At 39.2% G+C, this 24795-nt stretch overlaps 1 protein-coding gene across 2 annotated transcripts in view; it reads right to left on the bottom strand.

The window, feature by feature from the left end:
• LOC117605398 (netrin-1-like) overlaps positions 1–24795 on the bottom strand; it is a 63042-nt gene that overhangs the window by 14020 nt on the left and 24227 nt on the right. For both annotated transcript variants that reach the window (XM_076693387.1, XM_076693388.1), the window contains 2 exons: positions 16490–16678; positions 10058–10114 (listed from right to left, as the gene is read on the bottom strand). In XM_076693387.1, the coding sequence (XP_076549502.1) occupies positions 10058–10114; positions 16490–16637 (205 nt within the window). In that variant the 5' untranslated portion in view covers positions 16638–16678. The remainder of the gene's footprint in view (positions 1–10057; positions 10115–16489; positions 16679–24795) is intronic.

Genomic DNA, 24795 nt, shown 5'->3' with positions numbered 1-24795 from the left:
AGAATTTTAAACTCTTCCTCCTTTTTCCTCTTTTTAACCGAAGAATTAAAAAATTAACCGTCCAAACGGTAGAATGTTACATCGTAAACTCGAGGGATTTAATCGTAATGGTTGAAGGTGCAACAAATGTTGTGCTCTTTAAAACCTGAGGTAAAAGCAAAAGAAGGAAAAGGGTCGTAGATGCCGTCTGTAAAAGACGTTCATAAATCCAACTTAGCAGGCCAGTTTTACAAAAGTATGCACGTATTTATATCCGTATATCTACGTGAAATTGTTAAGGCGCTTTAAGCCGATTACCAGGGAGGGTCAAGTTGACCTTGCTAGGTTTCTTCCTCGTCGTCCCCTCGATTATCTATCGCTTTTTACACGTTGTAAAAGTTATGCTTCATTAACGAGTTGAACGCGTTAACATACGCTGCTATTAGGTAGCACCAAATTAAAAATAATTAATTAGAAAGTGACAAATAGAAACCCGAGACCAGTGTCGGGCTATTTCTAATAATTAGTAAATCAATTAATAACGAATTAACGTTTACACGGAATCGATGAGAAAAATAATAAGTAACTCGTCAGGCGTCTTGACGATACGTTTAGGAAGGTAGGCAGGATAAATCTGGCAAGGAAATTTGCATACTGAAATCGCCCACTTGTTTTTGCTCGCAGCAGGTAGCACGTGGGTCGTTTGATGGTTAACTCCTCTGCCTACGTCCTTCTTCAACCTCGTAAGATCACAGCACCCTCCGTTTCGACAAACTGCTGTGTACCAACAACATCCGGTCCCAAATTTGGTTTCCTTCGAACGCTAACCTTCGCCGCGTACAAAGCTAACCGAAATAGATTTCAACAACAAGGATTTCCTCCAAAATAAACTTCAACGAAATGTTTTCCTAATAAACAATTAAATTCTACAAAGATTTACGATCGTAAAGGAAGAATTATAGAATATATAAAATGAAAATTATTTAAATAAATATAAGACAGACAGTTTCTACATCGAGCCAGGAATCTCAATGAGAACGTGACTTAGCGACGTCCAATCAGCTATGTACACCGAGGAATGACAATTCGCTGACTTACACGCATCGAAGGAAAAAAGAAATAGGGGTGGAAAATCGGAGGCACGAAAGAAAATAGAGGATCTGAATTATGAATTCGAATTTCTCCGAGGCAGAGTTTGATTATAGGGGTTGAAAGCGTAAGAAGACGAACCGAATTCAAAAGAGTCGTGACGAGAATATATCATCGGCTCTAGAACGAGTCTTGAATTGGATTGAAAGATTTTTCCCTCAGACCTGTACGAGAAAATAAATTTACAATAAAAATGATAAATATAAAAATATTTTCTTCAGAAATAATGAAATGGAAATAATCTGTTAGACGGAGGACAATATTCTTTTGGATACAATATATTGATTTTGTCCGATGCAATTATCGTTCTCGGAAATATAAGAAGGAGCGTAGGACCGATGGGAAATTATTTTTCCATCATCTTGACGAAGCACGGAAGGCTATCAATGACATCGTTCAATCACTCTCCGGCGACAGGTTTGGAAAATAACGAAGCGATTTCGTGCGATGTTATGGTGATTGCTTTATTCAATATTCGATATATCAACGAGCAAATAATATGGATGGTTCATGGGTCGTACGGAATTTTCGGAAAATTCGGCTGCTAAATGAGCCGTGACTGCCAATGGGGGTTGGTTTCATCGATCGAAAGGCAATACGCGATTTACCGTGATGGAAAAAAGTGATTCCGTGTTTTTATTTTTATGAAAAATTCCCTCCGTTCGAATGCAAAGTTGAATATTTTAAATATTTTTTCCAACCAACGCATTGCAATTATTTTGCAATTTTGCACCTTGTTATTAAATTTTAATCTAAAGAAAAATTTTATGTATTATCGAATGCCTTTAAGATTGATCTCATTGGTGAATCAATCTTTGATCCCCATTTGAATCGGGCGATCTGGAAAGCTATCTTCTTGGATGAAATAGCAGGAGAAATGCGGGAAATCCGGATTTCCTCGTCCCGTTTCTTCCCACGTTCTCGAAGAATGGAAAACAAAAAGAATCCCCGTAGCAAGAGGCGACGAGAATTTCTTGAAAGGGTAGTTCAGAGAGCAACGGAGGGGGAACTATTCGGGCTTCGATGGATCGACATTATCGAGCAACTCTCACCGGGGTTTACTCGAGGGAAATTAACCCGATAATCCGATTAATAAATTGACTGTCATCCACGCGCCGAATGTACCGATTCGTTGTTCTCCGTTTAATTGACTATCTTTCTCCACGATCTGTTTATTACACTGGGAATAATCAGTATCCGGTTGTTTCATTTTCCTTCGTCCACTTCAATTTCATGGCTTCGTGAAATTTACAAGCTTTCATTATTTCCTTGTTTACTCTTGTTTATTTCCTACGGTAGTGGGAAATTATTATTCCTCTAATTAATGAAATTGTAATTATTGAAGAATAAATTGATGATTTGTCAATGCAGTCGCATGAAATAATTTTTACAAGAAAAACCTCTTTCTTTTTTCTCCAATTAATTTATATTGAATTAATCAGTGAAGTTATGCTCACCTATTATGATACTACCTGTATAGAAAAGCAATGGTATATATGTGGAGAATAGCCACCTGTGGCGGGAGTATGCAATAACGACGGGCCTGGCCCATCTTATGTAAACACGGTCGCGTGAGGAGAGCCTCTTAGCTGCTGTGGAGACCCGTGTAGACCCACGGTACCGACGCATTATGCACTCGATTCTCTTCGCAAACTTTACATCTTCGTGTAGAGGTCGTTATATCCTTGGAATGCTCGCGTCTTTCCCGGCACGATTTTTCCAGGAATGCGAAAACAATCCTTCCAACTTAGTATTAGCATATTTTCGCGTACCGAACATTCCTTCCTTGCTTTACGAGTCTATTTTAATCTCTACCCCGTGGACCAGAGTATTTGTGATAGGTAAAAGCATTTCAAGCGTTGGAGAACGAACAGGACGAAATTCCACGGATTAAAAATCAAGGATTCTCATTAAAAATTAAAAAATTTTCAGCGTAATGAGTGGTACAGACCTACGGTGTCTCTACCTTGTTACGCCAATGATGAAATTTAATTATTACATCAAATATGTTTGTAAGATACTGATGAAGAAATACAGCTCGTTTTCACGTCATTTCCGTCGAAGATCATTTCTTTACGGGTTAAGGAGTACGTCAAGTTTGTCGGTGTTCATTTCGTATTCGTATAGAGGGAGAGAATGTATTAAACGAGATCGCTGCAGATTCCTTTGGCGCTCTGTCATTTAACATTATCAGGTTGGAATTATCGCATGACACGCATCGACGATTACTGTCAATGTTTGACAAAGTCGGCTGCTACTTAAGCCAGCATAATAATGTCCCTTTACGTTCGATAGAGTGTTGTAAAAAGAAAAATTCCGTTACCGCTTCGAGATATCATGCGTGATATTTCAAGGCATTCTAACCAGTCAAATCGTGAGATCTTTGAGCGATTCGATCAAAGATTTAACACGTTGACTGCCGCAGAGCTCATTAGCGACCCACATCGCAGTAATTAATAAATAATTTTAATTGAAGCGATACCAGGTATTGCAAAATTTATAATTATGATAAATGAAACGACAGGGGGTTGAACTTTAGTTTCGGGTACACATATGTAGTATATTGCATATGAAATTATGAATTTGTTATAAATTTTTACTAACAGGTAAGAACAATGTTCTCAATATCTTTAATATCCGAGAGGTAACGACTTGAACAAGTTATCGCAGACACCCTGTATAATGAGGAAAGCGAAATACATAGATAAAGGCAAGCTAATAATCCGTAACAGGTCATGTTATTTAGATTAAACTCGGAAACCCGTCTTATAACCCGTCTCAGAGCTGTTAATTTGAATGCTGTTTACTATGTATTTCCAAATGGCAAGATACGAAAAGTATGCGAGTAATAAACCTCCTAAGTACAAGATCATTGTTCCAAATTATTGTACTTAAAATAATTTAAGATTTGAAATGTTGGGTTAGGATTAAAAATTTGAAATTTTAGGATATAGAGTTTTAAAAAAATAAATAGGTAGGTATTGGATAAAAATTGTGGGGGGTCCCAAATTTTCAGCTATCATCAAAAAATTAAAATTGTTCTAGCAATTCGAAAAGCTGTTAGAAAAATTTCCTAGAAATGCCATTAGAATTTTTACACCTACAAATACCATTTGACGTGTAATTACGGGTATCTGAAGGAAGATATCTCTTTGACAAAACTAGTTTTCTGATCCTTGCCGCTGTAATGTGAACAAGCAAGCAGTTGATCATTCTTCTTTTTTACCATTTCTTTTTCATCCTTTTATATTCCAGCCAGGTTCTTTAGATCACGGACGTGCGACGAAGAGAATGAAACGATACGAGATACAACCGATATAACAGATTGCCCAAGGCTGCGTTTACGTTTGACATTTATCGAAAACGACATTTGCGTTTCATATTCTTTCACACCGAAGAGGTTAAGCTGCCCGTTACTCATGGAATAAGCCGTATACGAATTGGAGAGCCGAGGATAATCGAACGGAAAGATGTCGTCTGGAAAATGATCAGAGACGTCTGGAGCAATGGTGAAAGTGCAACGAACGAACGAGCACGTCTCCTGTTTAAATTCTAATTTATTTCGATTTGGAATTGCGTTTAAATGTCGAAAGTTTGTAAAAAGTGGCCGTTCAGCGATCGATCCAAAGATCAATTCTGACGAGGGTTCAATAGTCTTAGAATTTTCCTATTAACGAAGTTTGCAAAATTTTCCGTCCCTACAGCCAGCTGCACCCCCGGCCACGGCGATATAACCAGAGTCTATTGCAGACAGAAAGCTCTGATCAAAGTCTGACGACAGATATGAAATATTAAATTGCATAAGAGGGTATCTTGAATCTATTATTGCCTACACAATTCAATTCAATCATCAATAGTTCCAAGAATTACCGATCAAGTTACTCGGACCACACGGGTTTGTCTCTCGGTTGGCATCGAAAGGATCGTACGGCAAAGAAAAATCTCTGCGGAAGGAATTAACACGCAATGGCGCGCAAAGGTTATGGCTGGCTATTAGGGTAATAATATTCGTCTGTCCCGTGGACAGAAATGACGTACGAGAAAGTGAGTCACCATAAACGAGCTTCGAATTAAGGCCAGTGCACGCATAAGCACGCGTCAGGACAATCGAACAATTGCAAGCGCGATACACCACGGCTGGTCAATGCCCTTAAAAGATCAGTCCAATCGTGTACAATGACCTGTTGTCCCTTCTTCATTTTCCCTATCATTGTTTTCCATACATTTAACTCTTTCGCTGCGAAAACCGCGTCAACGTACCGCAATCCTTTGACCTAGTATTTTAACACTTAACGAACGGGACAAGTAGATTCACGTTATTTCATGCTATGATTTATATTTTTTGAAGGTATCGTTCTTATAGATGCCCGAAAATGGAATTCAATCAGCTAAGTGTTAAATAATCCTCGGATGGCGGACCATGGAGAGACTCCCCCGAGACGGCGGACCTGGGAGAGATCCCTAATTTTGCAGAATTCCAACAGAAACAGAAGGTGAAGAAATTCGCTTGAACTTTCTAGCGAACCTTTCTACATGTTTCCCATAAGAGTCGAAATATATGTTCATACCTCATTAATTCTATCTTTTAAACATAGAGGAATGCAACCACGGTACGGCATAAAATACTGAGACAGACAGGGACGTAGGAATAACATGTATTCTCCATTCGGCTCGATATGCATTGATTCAAAGTACACGAGTGTGCGAATCCAAGCAAAGTGTTCAAAGTTGTTACGGGCTAAAAAGCCTTACGCCATTTCCAAGATTAATGCCTTTGTATCATACTATACGTTAAGTATCAATACTTCCGTCGTCTCATTTATTTCTTTCCTTACACCATTCCACCTACCATCTTCGTGGTATTTATACAGGATGGCTCAATGAGATCCAAACACCCACGGTTAATATAGGAATTTATTAAATTTATTTAAAATTCCTGGTAATTAAGTTTTCCTGCGGATTTATCGAACCAGCGATATCGCGTGATCAGACATTCAACGTTGAGTGTTAGATCCTTCTCCCTAGAGAAGTTCATTATGCTCGATGCTGTACATCACAAAACACCCTGTATATAGCTATAAAATGATGTTTGATAAATTGTATCTACTCGTTTGAAAAAAAAAAAAAAAAAAAAATGTTCATCACGAACATCCGTAAGGCCGATCATTTACAACAACTCGCTTTTAAGAGGCTACGCTCTATGGTAGTTTGATTAATCTTCGTTTTTAAGAAACGTTTTTGCTGAACACGGTTACCCGGCTCTACGTTTAAATGGGTTACGTTATTCGTACAACGATATCTTGGTTTATTAAACAGCTTAATTTGACGGGATCCTCGATCAACGATCGTTTAGAAAAAAAAAAAGAAAAAGCAGCCTTTCTCCCGTGGAATGCTAATTAACTCATTTCTTATCATTCCCAGCGCGTTACTTCGTCTCTCGTTAAGAGATGATCGATCGAGACGCGAATCGAACGACATAAATATACGATGCTTCTGCAAATTGTCTCGTTTACGGCGAAACTTTACGCGCGATAAGGATTTCTTTTCGTAAACGTTCGCCTCGATGCGTCGGGTAATTAAATTTCAAGCAAATTCTTGCGATCAACGAACGTGTACTGTCGGGGAATTGATTCGAAACCAGTAACACTGGTCACGTACACCTGATCGGTCGAGTTAATTAACAACCGTGGAATGAAAGAAGCTTTGGGGTAATAACATTCACTTGGTTCGTGTACTTAACACATCGTGATTACGAATTTTTCCCGTTCTTGTCACGCGATAATTCCTTGTAATTACGCTTTATGAGATTAATCGGAATGTAATTTATTACTTTGAATTATCTTTAGCATTTCCTCCAAGCATGAAATAACTTTGTCCAGAAACAACTCTGATATCTAATTTATGTAATATTTAGAAAAATGGTTGAACTTTACTTTGGGGAACGAAAATTTCTTGAATTCACAAAATATATGTTTCAAGCTTAAAAATCTCTGAAAGTAAAGTCCGAACAGAAAAAGCTCTCTAATTGAATCGCGATCCCTCCCAGTAAGCTAAATTCCAGAATGATGGATATTACAGGCACGTTTGTAGGAAATTCCTCGTTTCTTACGAGAGACGACACAGAGTTATCGATAAAACAGTTCATTAGAACACGTTTGAAGTTCTGAAAACGCAGATGCAAGTCGTAATATACGTATAACAGTCCTCTGGCTACATTAACATCCAGATTCGAGTCTGGACATCGTCATGGGCTCCTTTTTCGAAAGAGGCTCGTGTAAACGTTTACCACGTCGGACGATTCGAAAATACATGCAGCAAGGAAAGAATTTACTGTCGGGTAGGTAGACAAAGCGCAGAGAATACGGTTAAACGGTTCGTGTCACTTATCATTTTACACTTGACTTTTCACCCTTCTTCAAAGCTGCACCATGGTATTGCAGTATCGGATTACGTCTTCTATGCGTCTGGGAACTTTGTATTTTTTTTTTCTCTCTCTCTCTCCTTTCAACCCTCGAGGGGCTTTCGGTAACTCCTTTCATCGCAAAAATTCTAGAAAACGAGGTTTAAATTTATCTATCGTCAATTCATTAATATCCCAAGAATTTTGAATTTGACGCCATCTCCATAATTATGAAAATTTTTTTTAAATCCTATGCTACTTATCAGAATTAACGAATAACTCTACCATTTTGCAATATGTCTAGTTCAAAAAGTCGGAAGTTAGGTAGATATTTCCCAACAAGATGGAAGTTTTTCAATTAGCCTTTGGTTATAAAAAAAATTCCACAAATGAAGTGTGCACCCCTTTAATTTAGAGATTGTTTGGAAACGATTAATTTTCTCCGGCCACTGTTATTCAACTCACGGAAATGTTTCCGCGAAATGGCGAACCGTTATTTGTTTGCACAGTTTTCCGGATAAACGTTGTCGATGGTAGCGGAAGGCTGGCCTGGATCTTGCGCCTCTGTCCTATCGCGCCCGATGCTTGTATGGAGATTTGAAACGATCCACGGGAATCGTTGTGGCGCATTGTGTTTAGATTCAACGGTGATTTACGGCCACGGTGTTTCAACCCGTGTTTCGTTGCACGTACTTAGGTACGCGAGAGAGGTACATGTGCGAGCTCGCGTGTTTTATCGGTTTCTCGGGATTTTTTCATGGTCCCCCATGCAGGTATACCGTTCGAACGTTCAATGGTGGTCGTGAACGTACGCCGCGCACCACGCCACACCGTTATCGACGAAATCGTTGACACCGTAACGATACGATTTTTCCGGATTCCTTCGAAACAGAGGCTAGGCATGCGAAACGCAAATGGTTTTCCCATTGAAAAGTGCAACAACGTTTGTTACGTCGAACGGTTGCAACTTCTACCGGCTGGAAATCTTATAGTGTCCCTGTTTTCTGAAAATTTTTTTCCGAGGAGGCACGAATTCGATATGATCGAATAATTGAAAGAAAAGAGAAGCGAGAAAAATTGAAAATGAAAAATTCCTAAGAATCATCTAAATTTTAAACATAATATTTCCACATGAAATATCATTTTCGCAGACATTCGCGAGGGTGGATCAATCGATCGCAGTCATACTTGCATGATCCCTTGGTGAATGAAAGCTTTGTCCCTCGAGCAATTTTGCTCTTTCATTTTGCACATTTATAGCCGTACGACGCTTATACAATCGCTGCATTCTGACAACTGTCAATTGAAAACTTTCTTACGGGTAATTATATGCTTCATAAAAAAGAAGGAAGAGCCTAATTGTACAGTTTCTGTAGAAAGTATCGATATAAGTCATCTTATGTTCTGATTAAAATTAAAATAGCCAGCGTAATTTTGACCCAGTAGAAGGGTCAATTTCTTCATCATTGTTCTTTTTTTTTTTTACCATTATGACAGCCACGCGACGCTATAGACACCATGGCAGGTTATCCGGCTATATCGAGTTTCGTCCCATTACACCTCCCATGCATTTATTACGGGTTTCCTCTGTCTTTCTTCGGGGACAAGCAACGGGAGACGTTCTCGGACCCTTCTCACTCATCAACGTCTTGTATTCCAGTCATCCTACTCGCGTGCAATCAGAACTATGCGACCGATGACGTCTTCATTCATAAAGGGACCTCGATCCGAGCACTTTTTACCTTCCCTTTCTTTTTTTCCCTGCCTCCTGCTAATTGATCCGAAGTGGCTGTCTGAACTTACAACCCTGCGAAACCAACACGCTCCCGAAGGGAATAAAAGAGCCATGATATTGATATTTCGGATTAAAGGTCGACGATGGGGTGGCATTGGCGTGACTATCTTAGAATCTTAGAATTTTAGAATTTGAAAATTTGCAAATTTTAGAATTTCTGAACCCTGAAACCCTGAAATTATGAAACCATAAAATTAAAAAATTTCCATCGTATGCCTCTCGTCATTTAAACATCTTCAATTCTATCAATCACTATCTATACCCTTACGTATAATAAGGAATCTATAGAATAGATTGTGCTAATGTTCCAGTCAAGCCTTTGAGCAATCCATCATAAGCAATTGATGAAGAAAATAAATTTCAATTGAATAACCTTGCCACGTAAGTTAGTTACTGTAATTCTCGTGAACAGTTGAATTCGTTGGTTTAACAGGGTACACAACACACTTTCACGTTGTACATACATCAACTCTTTAAACGTTCTTAAACTGGGAGCAACGTAAGCTATTAAAAGGTTAACCCCAACTTGTACATATTTGCATGCAGTATAGTTCTCTTAATTAAACCTAAGTTACGACTTCTTGTCACGTACAATAGTTCTTGCAACGCGAGAACATTTAATCCGTGACACTTGTGTTATGGCAAATTGAAAATTGTACATTGTAATATTAAGCACTCATTATTCATGTAATTAAAAAAGAAAAAAAAAAGAAAAAAAAAAATGTTTTTCATACGTCCAACAATCTGGAAATTCTTATCCAAAGGGAATAGTGTGGTCTTCTTTGGTTTTTCTAAAAAGAAAAAGAAAAAAAAATGTACCTGAAGTTCCAAAATAATGTAATAACTTAATTAGTATTAATTCTTGACAATGGGTCACTAATAAAGTTGGACCCATCTATCCGTATCTGAACCCCGGTGCCAGAGTGTATTATGTCACACTTTTGAAAAAGAAATTTTTTGTAAGCTAATATCAAGAACTTGGAATAAAATAATTTTTACCATCAGGAAGAGCGAGAAATCTAATACAAGAAACAAGTAATAATGTGATATTTTGAAAAAAGTAGAATGAATATACTCTGTCTCCGGGGTTCAGATATTAAAACAAGGATTTTCCTGGTCGAAGCACAGTACGGAGGAAGAAAGTCAGCGAGTTGTGTCAGTTGGTTGCGTGGTGGCGAGCTATCAATTTAATCGTTCCTCGATGAATGGACGGATCGGTTTTCTTAAAGTGCCGGTTTCTCCTCGAGTGCAGCATTTCTTGACCCCCCTTTAAGCCAGATGTTACGGTGTATTCCCGTATGCCCGGTGTTCATCGAGCCTCGTATATTCGTGCCGTGGCGCACCCTTAAATTATGCGCGCAATTACGCTTACCTGCATCTTCGAACGGTGCAACGCACACTGATGCAACTCCCATAGAAAGGATAAGGAGTAACAGAGAAAGAGATGATAAAACGAGTGTATCGAAGATTGCTTCTCTTCGCACTGTTCCCGGTGATTCTCCTGTTTTTTTGCGAGGTGTTAATCACGAGTAGAAGTGGCTGGTATCAGTCGGCCAAGTGCTATCCAGTTAGCGAGATACGTATGTACACACTTGTGGACGTGTAGTGAGACAAATTTCTGACCAAACATGTGGTCTCTTATAACGGGTTTCGAGGTTTAACATAAAACGCGCGAATTTCTCTGAAGTGAAATTGAAAAAATTGTCGAATTTTAGAACAGTTTTACCGGTTATCCACGGATCGTAGACTTTTACCAAATAAAGAAGCATTTTTTCGCATCATACGTGTACAGCGCGTGTATAAATTTGAACGTGTACACAGAGCGGCGCGCATAAATCGCGCGTAACCCTCGGGATAGGCGGGTAAACAGGCGCGCGCAACGGCCTCGCTAGAACGTAGAGGTATGCAAGCTTCGCCGAGGAGAAACGAAGAAAGTCGGAAGAAGATGAAGATGAAAAAGAGAAAGGAGAGTCCTGCGTGTTCAAACAAAGGTGAGTCTGCAAGTTGCACCTCGGCTACAGGTACTCTCTACTCCGCTACCTTTCTCTTCTTTTTCTCGACCCCTTGCACGTCCTCTCTCTATGATTTTATCTTCCTTTTGCCAATGTTACAAGCCGCGAAGGTTACATCCGGCCGAATATCTTGTTGCCAGGTGTATAAAGCATACCTTTCATTCTTTTTCCCTTCAGGGAACAAGGATAAAGAGAAAGAAGGGTAAGGAAGAGAAAGGTAAATCGTACCGGGGTCTGTTAGCGAACTCGTTACCGAGTACTTGCGAGAAACTTATCGCGGTTGTCCCTCTGGTGGCCGGTACAGAAAGGAACGGCGTATTTCTTCATCCTAACCTTCTTCTCGCGTTGCGCAACGAGGCGATCGTTGCGTTAGAAAAGAAATCAAGGTGAAAGGTTTAGATTTGAATTAAAAATGAACACGCGTTCGCTTTGTGATAGATAGAGTTACATTACGGTGATTAAAGAGAACGTTATCGTGCGTTAGCTACCTTTTGTATTAATCCATGAAGCGGGTATCGCAATCCATTCTGAAACTTTTCACTGTCGATTTTATCTATCATCCTCTCCGACGTATCACCTTTATAACTAATAGTACCTGTCCGAAAGTTGAAAAGTTGAAAAGTTAGAAAATACCGTTGTCGATTGGTATTTACATTACTCGGATAGAAGTTGAAGGTTCTTCCTTTTCCTCTGAGAAAGATACGTTCGAACGGGAAGTTGGATTGAACTGGGAGCCAAATTAAATTTTCTTGCCAATCCTGTTACTATAGACGAGGATGCTGCTGCCAAATTGCATCTCTGTAATGCTCTGCAGAGTACACCGAGTCTTAGATCCACCCTAGGCTATTTTTACAACTTTTTTCAATGTTATAAGAAATTTATATATTAAATTATATTTCATTATTGTACCACGAATATGTATAATGTAATTACAGTTTTCCAGGATATTACAGGGCAGTGATTTTAAGCTACTTATTCAAATTCTAATTGGCTTGGTAGTTTAGTTCCTTAGGCCCACGATTATGCTAAATCTTGTATTCTGAAAGCGTATTTCGTTTCGGGGAGGCTGTCAAGGCTGGATAATTGGTTCAATCTGATTAAGCAAATCCTTTATAGAGACCCTCTTCGATCCCGTAACGTTATTTTTGCATAATTTCTACAAACATTTACCCGAAACGGATTTGCTTAATAGCTTTTCCATACACTTCAGATTAAATTCATCTTTATCTATTAATCGATAACTTATTTTAATTAAAATTCAAGAAACGAAACTCTTGGTTGATCGAAATTCAACCGTACCTTTGACTGCTAGTATAAATCGGCCTTTATAGTTGGTTGATTACACCCTTCAATCAAATCATCATCCATCTGCCATCTGAACTGTCATCTATTTTCAGGTCGATCGAAAGAAGAATTGCACCTACTATATCGACGCGTACGTAGGTACTCTGATCCTATTATTCCCTTTTAATTGAACGTCAGAACGGAATTGAATCCCCTTTCGCACCATCGATATGGTAGATTTTTTTCTTTCGAGCCGGGTCGATGTCTGTCTATTTGTCTGTCCGTCTCATTGATGGTCTTAGTTGGGTCGCTTGTGAAAACCGACGATTTACACGAACGAAAAATGTATAGAACGCACACGTACAGTAGCAAAGAAAGGTGCTTGAACCCGATACCAAGTGCAAAGCTTTCCTCGCATACTCGGCACACGTTAGCATATTCATTATCCACCACTTAGCCGGGTCTTAAACCAGCGGTGCTTGTGGTGGGATCAGCACTATTAGTCTCTCACGCCCAACCCCTTTTCTTCTTCCTCTTCCCCATTCACTTCCTTTTTCTCTCTGTCCTTTACCGCCTTTTCCTATCATTTCCTTCTAGGTACCTGCCACTCGCCACCCTCTTTTTCATACTTTACTCACTTGCTTTGTCTTTGTATCCTCACCTTTCGATTTCTCCTTTCCATTTGTCAAGTTATGATTTATCGAGCTCCGACAGTTAGGATGAATTTCTAAATTCACCCATTTTCATTAGATTTTTAGCCGCGATTTCGATAATTATCGAAATTTAAAATTTTTAAAACTTGATCGATGCAATTTTCTTTAATGCCATTTTGTCAATTCGTTTCTTTTTAAAGAGCCCAGTTTGTATGATCGATCGTCTAGACGGTAGAAAATGAGACAAAGAAATCAAGTGCACTCGAATTCGCCGATCCTCGTTACCCTTTGTTCAGATAAATACACGGGGTACGCATGTAATTACGCGCGAGCATCCAATTTCGTTTGCGCCCGGTTAAAACGTTTCGTTCTCCTTTGCAGCCGAATATTTTCAACGTTCTTTCACCGGGCTCGATGAAATTAAAATGAATCGTGAATTATGCAACACGTTAAACGCGAGTCAATTTTTGTTTCTCGTTGAAATTAATCGGTTCGATGAATTGAGAAATTAACCCTTTGAACTCAAAGGTACATTATATTATATCTTCGATCAAATGTTTGCGAAAAATTATTACAAATTATTACTTATAAATAATATGTAAAATTATATTATTTTCAATTATTGAGTCATTTTTTTTTTTTTGTAAATTAATTATTAGTTCACACCTCGAAATTATTGTTTGCTAGTTTCATCTTATGTAATCTTTTTTAATCGTAAACAAAGGAAAAATTTTGGGTGATACTAGTATGGTATATTCGGTGGTTTGGCAAAGTGGAAGGGCCAGCAAGGTTCTCGACAGGAGACCGCGAATATCTCGGTGACCGATTCTGTGTTTGAGAAGCAACCCTTGCCGGAGGGTGTCACTGAGGTTAAAGTAAACACGGGGTGAAGCTTTCGGGGTAGGATACAGTTGAAACGTATCGTACCGGTATGGCCACGCGTGCTATACAAACAGGGGAAGCTTCTAATATTACCAGCCACTGTGTGCACATGCAGGATGTTTCACCAAGAGTATAACAATTCTTCACTGAACGATATCAAAATTAAAAAACGAAAAATATGTTCTCGATTATTATTAACCCGATGAAAGGATGGAAAAATATCACACGAAATGTGTGGGGGAATATTAGATACACCAAACGATTTTTTGAAAAATTTCAATAACACACAAGTGCAATTTTGAAACACTTTTCTATCATGAATTGAAATTTCTATAATAAATCTCGACAAATACTTATAAATGTCATAGGACAGCAGCATCCCAGCTGAGAGAATATGTGTTTTAAAAAAGCGGGTGTAAAAAAAATGAAAGCAGTGAAGAGGTGATGCATCTCCAAAAGTGATGCATATTTCGCCCCTTTTTTTCCCGCGCGTTCCGTTTGCGTGTCGCGTCGCAACGTTGCATCGAGTGGGGCTGTGCCATTTCCACGGTTAGTGAACTCCGAATGGCTCCCTAGGCGAACCCTCTGAATTTCCAACACACGGGAAAATACGGCCCTGAGTACAGGTATGTAACCGTCGGGTCAGGCAACTTGCCGGATCGTTTCGAGATTTCCACGGGTCGCTTTCTCTCTTTCCCTTTCTCACCTTTCGTACACACGCCGCGTTTACCATTCGCTTCTGTCTCTCTACCAACGACACACTGAATTGGCCGGGAAATTTGTTGCCTCGTCAACCGACTAACAGCCGTGTCTAATGTCGTTGCGAGCTGACCCGTGAATGTTCCGTCCATCGCCTGCGAACGCGCTACCTTTTTCGAAACTGGCGTATTTTTTTTAATTTTTTAAAGGATCGCGTGCCCCGCAGGATTTTCCAGAAGAATTTCATTCAATTTTAACCCTTTCGCTACTAAAGAAGATTATCATTTTATTCGTTTAGGGGCGCGTTAATTACCTTCTGAAAAGGGTATTAGATTCTCGTTGTTCTTCGCGAACGAAACGACCGGGGGGTTCCGTTTCACGAGGTAGAAACGAAAGGAAGGATTGACGGCCGTTTTCAACGTCCCACGCGATGGTAGCATCTTCGCCGAGGGGACCTAATTTATGAAAGTTCTACTATCCTAAGACGCGTTTAAATCTTCTTTTCGTGCCGTTCCCTCGCGGTGAGTGTCGTGTCTCGTTGTTATCTTAACGGCTCCGCTATGGCTGCTAACGAGAATACAGACTGTTCGTTATCTTCGCGACGAGAGCACGCGCAAGCCCTCGGCACGACACTTGTGTTTTATATGCGAGACCAGAGACACTGCCAACTGAACCGAGCATACATTGCACCATATCTGACGACAACGACGAGTTCAAACATCGGAAACCCAAGGAACCCTTTAATTAGAACCCGAGAACCATTTCTCTAGTTTCGCGAAAATGCCAATTTTAAAGTCTTCCGCGTTACGATAAACGGTTCGCTACAATTATTTAATCAAATTAATCGGATTAATTATGAATATTTCATAGGGTCGTCCCAGTTGTTAAACTGTCAATCGTTAGCAAAGCTTATCCTCGCGTTCCAACCATAAAATGGAATCCAGTTATTAGCCTGTTATTACTATTAATTTCATCCGTTTCCCGGTACTGTTACAAAGTGGCTACCAACCGAGCTAAGACCCCCTCCCAACCAATTTCAAGACATTCAATTTATGTCGGATTGTCTAGGGCCAGAAACCACCGCGACCAGGGATAACGATCTCCTGGCGCGAGAAAGTACGGATAGAAGGTATTCATGCTCGCGCTATGCTATATGTACACACCGGTACGGTAGACCGTGAATCTACATGCACATGTTCACTTACGGTACATTCCATTCGTATGATTGGAACACCGGGGATTTGTTTAGTCTTCTGTACCCGCGGGAATCACTTTTACACCTATTAAATTAACCCTCCGTGCGCGCCAAAATGGCTCTTCGATATTTCAACTTATCTTTTTCAAAATAAAACACCTGTTATGTGTTTCGTAACATACGGGGATGGATGTGTTTAGTAATGGGATTTTTCGACACCCCTTTAAATCTAATGAATTTTAGAATTTCGAGCCAATCCCTAATTACATTAATGAAAATTTTTAATCATGTACAGTCGAAGGTAAGAGAATTATGTAGGGCACAAAGGTACGTGCTATGAACATGCAAATGTCTTGAATGGATAATCTCTGATTAATAGATCAGCATGGGATAACTGATTTTAAATTAGCAGTGATTAACGTCTGTCGGGGATGTACTTACGTTTGCAGGCCTTACGATGCGTGATCGGTCTGGCCGGGTCCCTGTAGTAACCTTCCCGACAATAATGACAGTGTCTTCCTGCCGTAAAATGCCGGCACTGCAGACAAACGCCTCCGCTGACACGTCCCGACAGCTTGTACAGTTCCATGTTGAATCTGCACTTTCTCGCATGAAGGTTGCAGTTGCACACTGAAACAGAGATGCACCGACAACGATTATTCGAATGATCAGCCGAGTATCTTCCTTTTCGCTTAAACAATTTTATAATCTATTGTAGACACCCGATATTTAATAAAAATTTCAATTTCAAAACCTTATTTATGTTGTAATTAATTTAGTACCACATCTTCTTGATTGATATATTATATTTCAATATTTTCCAAATTACTTTAAAAATAAATGTTTCATTTAAAATGAAAAAGCACAAAATTAATTTCTACACCTAATAGAATTGTTATAAAGTATAAAAAAAATAGCATTTCCGTAAACGTCATACGGCAACCACACTTTGCCTATTATCGAGGCTAGGGTAGAAGGTATAGTCACCTTTTAAATGAAATCGATAACGTTATACATATTTTGCGATGGAAAGTGCGATGCTTTTTCCACTTGCAAGAAGTAATAGTAGAAAGAAATTCAATTACATTCAATTCTGCCAAATTAATTCCCTCGAAAAAGATATTTCAAGAAATAAACCTTACTATAAGACTTGAAAATTCTATTCAATTCAATTTTGTCGCATTAATTCCATGCCTCATTGTCAATTTCACGAAACGCCATTTTAAAGTAGCTGTTCGTCGATGTTGAACCGTGGTTTCTCGCGAAATTAACGAACCGAGAGAGATGCCTTTTTTTTTTTTTTTAAATCCCTCATTTATCGCGATAATGAGTTAGCTGGTGCATTCATTTAGCACGAAGTGGGTTAGGTCTTCTTTTCGTCCACGATAGCGATAACAGTTTTCCCGGCTTCTTCCACTTCCGCCTTGTTTCCCATCCTTCCGTTCCCGTCTGTCGTTTCCTCTCGATTCTCCGGAAAAAGGTTTCACGGGTGTCGTATCGAGCATTGAATACTCGAGAAGCCGACGAAGAAGAATCGTGCTGTAATTTCCTCTACTCGAGCACGATGCTCGGGCCGTTCTTCTTCGTGACTTCTTGAAAATAACGGAATAATTGAAAGGCAGCTGGTAGCAGAGAAAGGATAGGTAAGGGGAAAATTCAGTAGGGAAGTCGCAATTTTGAACGGCCCTTCTCGATGCACTCGTACACAATCACTCGACCCAATAATCCCATGTGTCGAGCGTGCCTTATTTTTTCTGAAAGAGACCGCTAAACTCTTCTATTCTTACGAGTAGACCTTTCCAACTGGCCGACTCAGACTTCGATGAGCTGTTATGTAGTTCACGAAGTTCGTGTCACTTCTGGGTACGGAATTATTTTCATTTTGTAAATCTTAGAACAGTCCTTGGCAAAGTAACTTAGGATATTAAAAAAATTATAGTTATCGATCCCTCTATAATAATTGATCCTTTTACCAAAAAGGTAGAAAATATAACATAGCGCGTTTTTTAACTCTCGAACGACGGACCATGGAGAGACCCCCAAGAAAGGACTTAACTGATAAAATATTGCAGAAAATTCCGAGGAAAAAAATAATTGGCCGCGAGTTTGAACAATAACGAAGAAACCCGAGTAGAGAAATGTGTTAAGACGAAAACGAAGCTCGTTAGCGAGGCGGAGTAATATTTTTAGAAAAGCAGAACCACATCGTGCAATATAATATATCCAGAAGATGAGAAACGGGGAAAAATTGCAATAAAGAATGGCGAAACGGTTCGTTTCGATTCGCAAGAGTATAGAGGCTGTGCGGCGCGCGAAGATGCAAGCTTGTAAATCTTTACCTCCGGGTTGTACGATAAATCTTAACGAGGCTAAAAGCACGAACCCGAGAGGCTTTCGAAGAGCGAAGGAAAATCCAGAAGACGTGGAACATCGATTATACGACGGGTTAATCGCTAATTACAGCGATTGCTTCTACGAAAACAACCCGGGGCCTGAACGTGGCCAACCACCGCTTTAATAACAGGAATCGATCAAGAAATTTCAGACGGTGGCTGAACAAGGTTATTAACTATCCAGAGGATGTTCCATCGATCCGACACGCTACATTCCCGCTGCACCCTTTATCCTCTCTATCGAAATCTATAGTAATTCAAAAAGTAATGAGAACGTTTCGTGTGGTACTCGTGAAGAAACTTCGCTCACGAAAATACTCGAATTTTTATGAAACTTTCTAAGTTTCTAGAGCAACGCGTCCCATTCTTCATCCCCAACTTAATTTTATAAAAATATGAAGGCTAAAATAACTTTGAAGGTATAAAATTGACAAATTTTCAATATTTAGAAATTTCATTTAAATAAATTTTAAAATTTTTGTTATCTTAGCAAAAGATTCCAAGATAACAGTTTTTTCTCTCCCTACTTTTCGGTCAGAGATCGAAGTGTTAATAAGAAATCAGGTGAAACGATCCCGTTGATTCATATCTCTTCGAGTCCAGTTCAACCCTTTCTTTAGTATAAATACTTCGCATCCGGTTTGATACATTCGATAAAGTACATATCCAAGGCTCGCAGATGTTCCACCCTTTGGTTAATCTTCCGACAGTCTCGACAATTAAGACGATCGATTCTGCCAGATGCATGATAATTATCGGTCCGATCGGCTCGATAATTTCATTACGAAGTTACGATCAGAAGTGTACAGGGTGAACGACGATCATTTTGTAAATAAATGATTGATTATAAAATAAAATTAATTGGCTAAATTTGGCAAGATGAAGTTAAAGAAATATATAAAAATTTTTAATTTGATAAAAAAAATTATTAAACATTGATAACGTGAAAGGTATAGTGTGGTTGGTAGTACATCATTTTTAACGAGCACAAAATTAATATCTAGGTAACGCGTTTAGGTTAATAGCGTCGGGTAAGCTGGAAAATCGTAGACAAATTGGTCCATCCGGAGGCACACTTAATTTTCCTCGTTTTCTTCACGATCTGGGAGATTACTGTGAAATGTAGTAAAGGGTCTGACCCTGAAGGCAGCACATTTTCTGTCTGAATGTAACCATCTCCTCTGGTGGTCTTTACGAGAAAATGAATTCCGTACAGTTATATTTCATACGATTTTCATCAGGAAAAGTTTTCTTGCTAAATATGAATTCCATTCCAATGCCGCATAGTTTGATTATTTTTAGATACGTTAAATTACAGATTTTTGTCATAAATAAGTATCGTAACGTGTAATAAAAATAATTCAAACAACCTAGCAGTGTATTTCTTGAAAGGAAAAAATAAGGATATTTGAACGTTATCTAAAATACTTGAACCTGTATCGATGAGGAAAATTTAGTTTCTCGATACTTCAAGTTATGACCGTCTTCCATCAACGAGCGCGATGTTTTCTTCGTCTTTTTCCATACAAAAGAAACGTAAAAGTGGTTCGAAAACGTTTCGTGTGTCGCTTCTTATCGGTGGAAATATCCTTCTCTCGTTCATTAGAGTATCATTATTGCTTCGAACAAGACAGTGTAATTCGATTAATTAGCTTCTTTGGAATGTTAACGTGCGCGTGTATGTGAACGGGTCTGCGGCACGCATGTATGCACCGAAAAGAAACGAGAATGGCATTTGGAAGGAACCGGATAATCTTTTAGATATCCCAAGATATCTGATGGAAAGATAAATCTTAGAAATGTTCCCTTTATTTTGAAGTTATTCAATGCGTGTAAGTGAAACGAATCAGCCTGGATAATAAAAACAAATAAATTATAAAATGAGCCGATCTTTCGTTAAACCAATTACTTTCGTAGCACCTGTTAAAGAAACGAATAAAAATATAAAAGAAGCGTGTGTGTTTTATTTCCCCCCCAAGAAATCAGAGGTGATTTATAGTGACACGTTTTAGGAACTTGCCCACCTGTTCGCGTGCTTTAACTCTTAACTGATCATGAAGTGTCTTGGGTTCCCTAACAAGTGTGTAAGACTCGCTACATTTCATTCTACTCTTTTTAACTACCACGTTAATTTACAACACCAGAGAGCATAACTTCCTACCAATATAAATTATTTAATATAATAGAATAATACTGGAAGGCTTATTCGTTTATTTGTTTTATTATCAGATAGAAAATGTCGTATTTCTTAGATGCATTAAGGAATTTCTGATCATCGTATTGACAAAAGGAAGACGCATTGAAATTGTAATTTGGTTAAGGATACTAAGTGCATGTAAGTAGCTGATACTGAAATTCCATAGAGGGGTGCTTCTCGACATCGTCTACGACAATGGAGTTACTTTAGAGGCAATATGTCGAGAATGGATATAATTACTGCTCTATCATCTAAAAGCAATCATCCAGCCAATTCGCGCGATCTAAGTGGGAAACAATGCATCGTTTGACCTAATTTGTCCCTAAAGTGCTAACTCTGGATGGAATAATAGCTTACGCTCGAAGTTCTTCCATTTTGTACATATAATAGAATATTTGTAATCGCTGAAGAGGATAAAATAAAAATTTTCTCTAAAATATTTTTCCATTTTGATTGAATTATTTTCTTACACCAATCGTGTTAAAATTTTAAAAAATTCAATTAATATTGAATCGTGTTACTTTGAGAAGCTAGTCTAATATCAATTTCTGGATCACTCTAATGCCCATCCCTCGTTCAGGTACAAAAATAAGCAAGAAAACAAAGGGACCGAACGATGGCTACCGCGAACAGATCGTAACAAAGTATCACGATGCAGAAGAAGCGAGAAAGAGGGTTCGTGACCTTTCGCACACCTTTGAAAAGTCGAGTGTCTGTATCAGATCTTATCGATACAGCTGGCAATCAACGTTGAACTTCTTCGAAGCCGATGATACCTGGCCTGGGTCGGCGGGATGCTCCTTTGAAAGCTAGAAGGATAGTATAAGCCTCTCCTAACGTTTCAGTGACTAGTAGTCGTTCCATGGAATACATGATACGTCATGTTGTCCGGTTCCACTAACGAGCTTAAATTTAATGGGAACCGTGTCTCGAGCGCCGGAAAAGTTCCCTTTTCAACCTCATTTTCATCGAATTTTTTAACGATCTAATAATAGAATGACACCTTGTACTAAGTCTACTTTTTTGAAAAAATTTCCTTGAACACCCTATACGATAAACCGCCAATATCCTTGCGTCAACGATGTTTATAATACGTCCATATAACACTCATCCGACAAATCAGCGACGGAAGCTGTACCGTTGTCTATCATCGGGAAAGATCAGCCACGGGACAGATATAGTACATGGACGTCGAGTAAACACGTGGCTGTATCCTGTATATTCGGGAAAGCGTAAATTTACGAGCCAATAAATTATCGTGACACGCCTATCGTGACACCGCTTGCAAAACGCTAACAAGCCGTTAACGCCGTCGCCCGTCCTCTCGACGTTAATGAGGAACGGCATGCGTGAACATGGATCAAATGAAATTTTCGCATTCGAACACGACCGACGAAAAATCAGCTCTATTTATCCTTTTGCGAAGATTCTTGTCCAGATCCTACTGCGCGTTTCAAAAGTAGATTCCCCGGCGAATTGATAGGAGTAAGGGTGCACTTTCGCCTCCCATAAACGTGAAATGCAAAAATTCGTAAAGTCCAAGGTACTAAGATTCGAAAATTTCAAAATTCTAAGATCCTAAAATCCTAATTACCCCAACGAGGATCTTTCCACCCTTTAAAATAAATTACTCGAGTGTTGTATCGATGACTCTGATCGCACTTATATCAACTGCAAATTTACTTATCCGAAGCTCAATCTTCTCAGTTTAAATATCTCAATTTAAATACTAACAACGCCGGGTGTGTACTCGTTTACTTTCCGCTCATTTTCCTCGGTGATCATTCACATTGCGATCTGTAACGAATCGTAATCAATTCGTCAAGGAGAGCGAGAGGTCTGAGTCGACCAAAAAGAAAAAAGAAAAAAATACGTATATAGGATAGCGTGAATAATGGGTCAGAGAACGAAGCACTATACCAGTTTGGAAAGAAGAAAACGAGTGAGTTACAACGCTGGGTTCCTTTCCAGGCTGATTCGATAATGGACGCTAGGAGTGTACGCTATAAACAGGCACGATGTAGTCCCGAGTGTCGGTTGTTCGCCATTCTCATTACAAATGGTCTCATCCTGGGACACGTGTTTGTTTATGTCGTCATCAGTCGAGCAACGTCGTAGCTACTAGCCTCCAAGCACTTACTGCAAATGTATTCCACGTGAGAGGTATGCGAAGTGGAACGACTTTACTATCCGCCGCCATTACGGCTCTTCTCCGTGGACTTATATTACGTCAAGATGTTGTTTATTCGACAACGACAAAACGCTTCGTTTCTTCACCTTCTACCGAACATACAGTTTCGATCAAAAGTCAATGTACACCCGCCATTAAATCAGGCTTCCCTAGGGAAAAATTGCGATATCCTAGTGGGAGCAAGAATTCTAAAAATCTTAAAATTATAAAATCATAAAATTTCTGAACAAGGTAGAATTTTAATATTTCCAAAATCAATCAGATTAACACCTTAATTACAAATGCTCGAGTACCCAATCTTGATGTAATTGCTGTTGGTTAACATGACTAAAGTTTTTTATTCGCTATCGGAAAAAGCTTGCAACGTTCGAGACATTGGTGGCTTATCTATCCGAAGATCGTAAATCCAGGACTTTATATCTTCCCTTATCTTTGAAGATGTTGCAAACCTGGCGGGTCAGTAGTAAACCCCAAGGTACGTAGTAAAAAATAACAAGATCATTCCACGGAACATTGGCAGTACGGGCGAGGGTGAACACTTTATCCTACCATTCTATGGGCCAACCTTTACCGTATGATGCCGAAAAATCAGTCGGTTAAATGGCCTGGAATCCGAAATTGGCCTGGTTGCTTCTCGTCGAATAAACTCAGCCTTCGATTGAATCTCAAGATTCAATGATACCTTTTTTCCGCCACATAAACTGCTATGAAACGATGTGACCAAATTGAGAACGACCATTGTTATTTCAGTATGAAAATTTGATTTTATATCCAAGCACTTAGGCCACCTTGAGACTTTCGAGAAATCGACTTCTTTCTGTCTGGCAATCGATGCTATAGAAGCCTCAAACAAACGTTGCGTTTAATTTGCAACTTGTTTATTAAATATTGACTTTTTCTGCGATTTTTCTCTAAACCTCTATTGAATTATCCTTCGTCGTCGTTGACGATTACATTGTTGTTCGATCCACCGTTTGTTTGAGATCGAAAATTCAAGTGTTTCTCAACTGCACTCGCTAACGTATCCGTTCACCACCAATATTGTTTTCTCTGTCAGCTTTGTAGAAATAGTCAAACACGCTTCTCTACTTCACGAAACCTAAGCACACACGGTGAAGTGACGTTTTACAGCGTTCTTCCTGAAGCTATCGCATTGTAACACAATTCACGTGTTATAATTCTAAATGCTTGCTTAGCTAGGAATCCGTGATCGTAAAAATACTTGTCGGGTACACTGTAGTCGGAAAGTTTCGAAACAGCATTATATTTGGATTTTTGAATTACGATCTTTCCCTTCGTCTGCATCCTTGCATACAGAGAGAAAGAGTTAAGAGCATTTTTCGCCCACATATTTCAATTATAGATTCTGACTGCAAAAAAAATTCGATTTTTTCACCCCCCAAAAATGTCCACTTCCCTTAAGCTTGCGAATTTCCATGAAAACAGATAAGAATGATTGATAGGGTGACCGTAAAAAAGAAATATACGTATACGGACAAACATAAAAATAAAAATGCTCGAGTATATGGTGGTCGAATAACGATAAGGCAGAAAATCGAAACGATCAATGGGGAATTCTTGGCATTGGTCCATTTATTTTTCGGGATTGAATCAAGCAAAGGGGCTAAAAAACAAGGGGTAGAAGAAGGAATCGATAGCAGCGATGGTATGCTCGAAAGGGGGATGAACGGGGGGTTTTTGTTCTACGTATGCTTACAAGCGTCTCTCTGCTGGAAAGTAGTCCCTGGGGTGCTTTAATTAAGCAACTAATTTCGGGACACACTTTGCCCGTGTAGCTTGCCTGCTGGCAGACATACGAGAAGGTGGTGGAAATTTATTGAAGGGGTGGGAGGGTTAAATCGAGCAGTCAACTTGCACGAGCCTACGCCCTTCGCTATTTCGCTAGAACCAAATAATCCTAAATATATTGGATTGTTGCATATTAAATAGAAGGCTTTATTTGCTG

Source organism: Osmia lignaria, chromosome 3 (assembly GCF_051020975.1).
Source record: "Osmia lignaria lignaria isolate PbOS001 chromosome 3, iyOsmLign1, whole genome shotgun sequence".
NCBI classification, from domain to species: domain Eukaryota; kingdom Metazoa; phylum Arthropoda; class Insecta; order Hymenoptera; family Megachilidae; genus Osmia; species Osmia lignaria.
The sequence above is the reverse complement of the archived record's forward strand: the minus strand, read 5'-3'. Positions and strand labels throughout refer to the sequence as shown.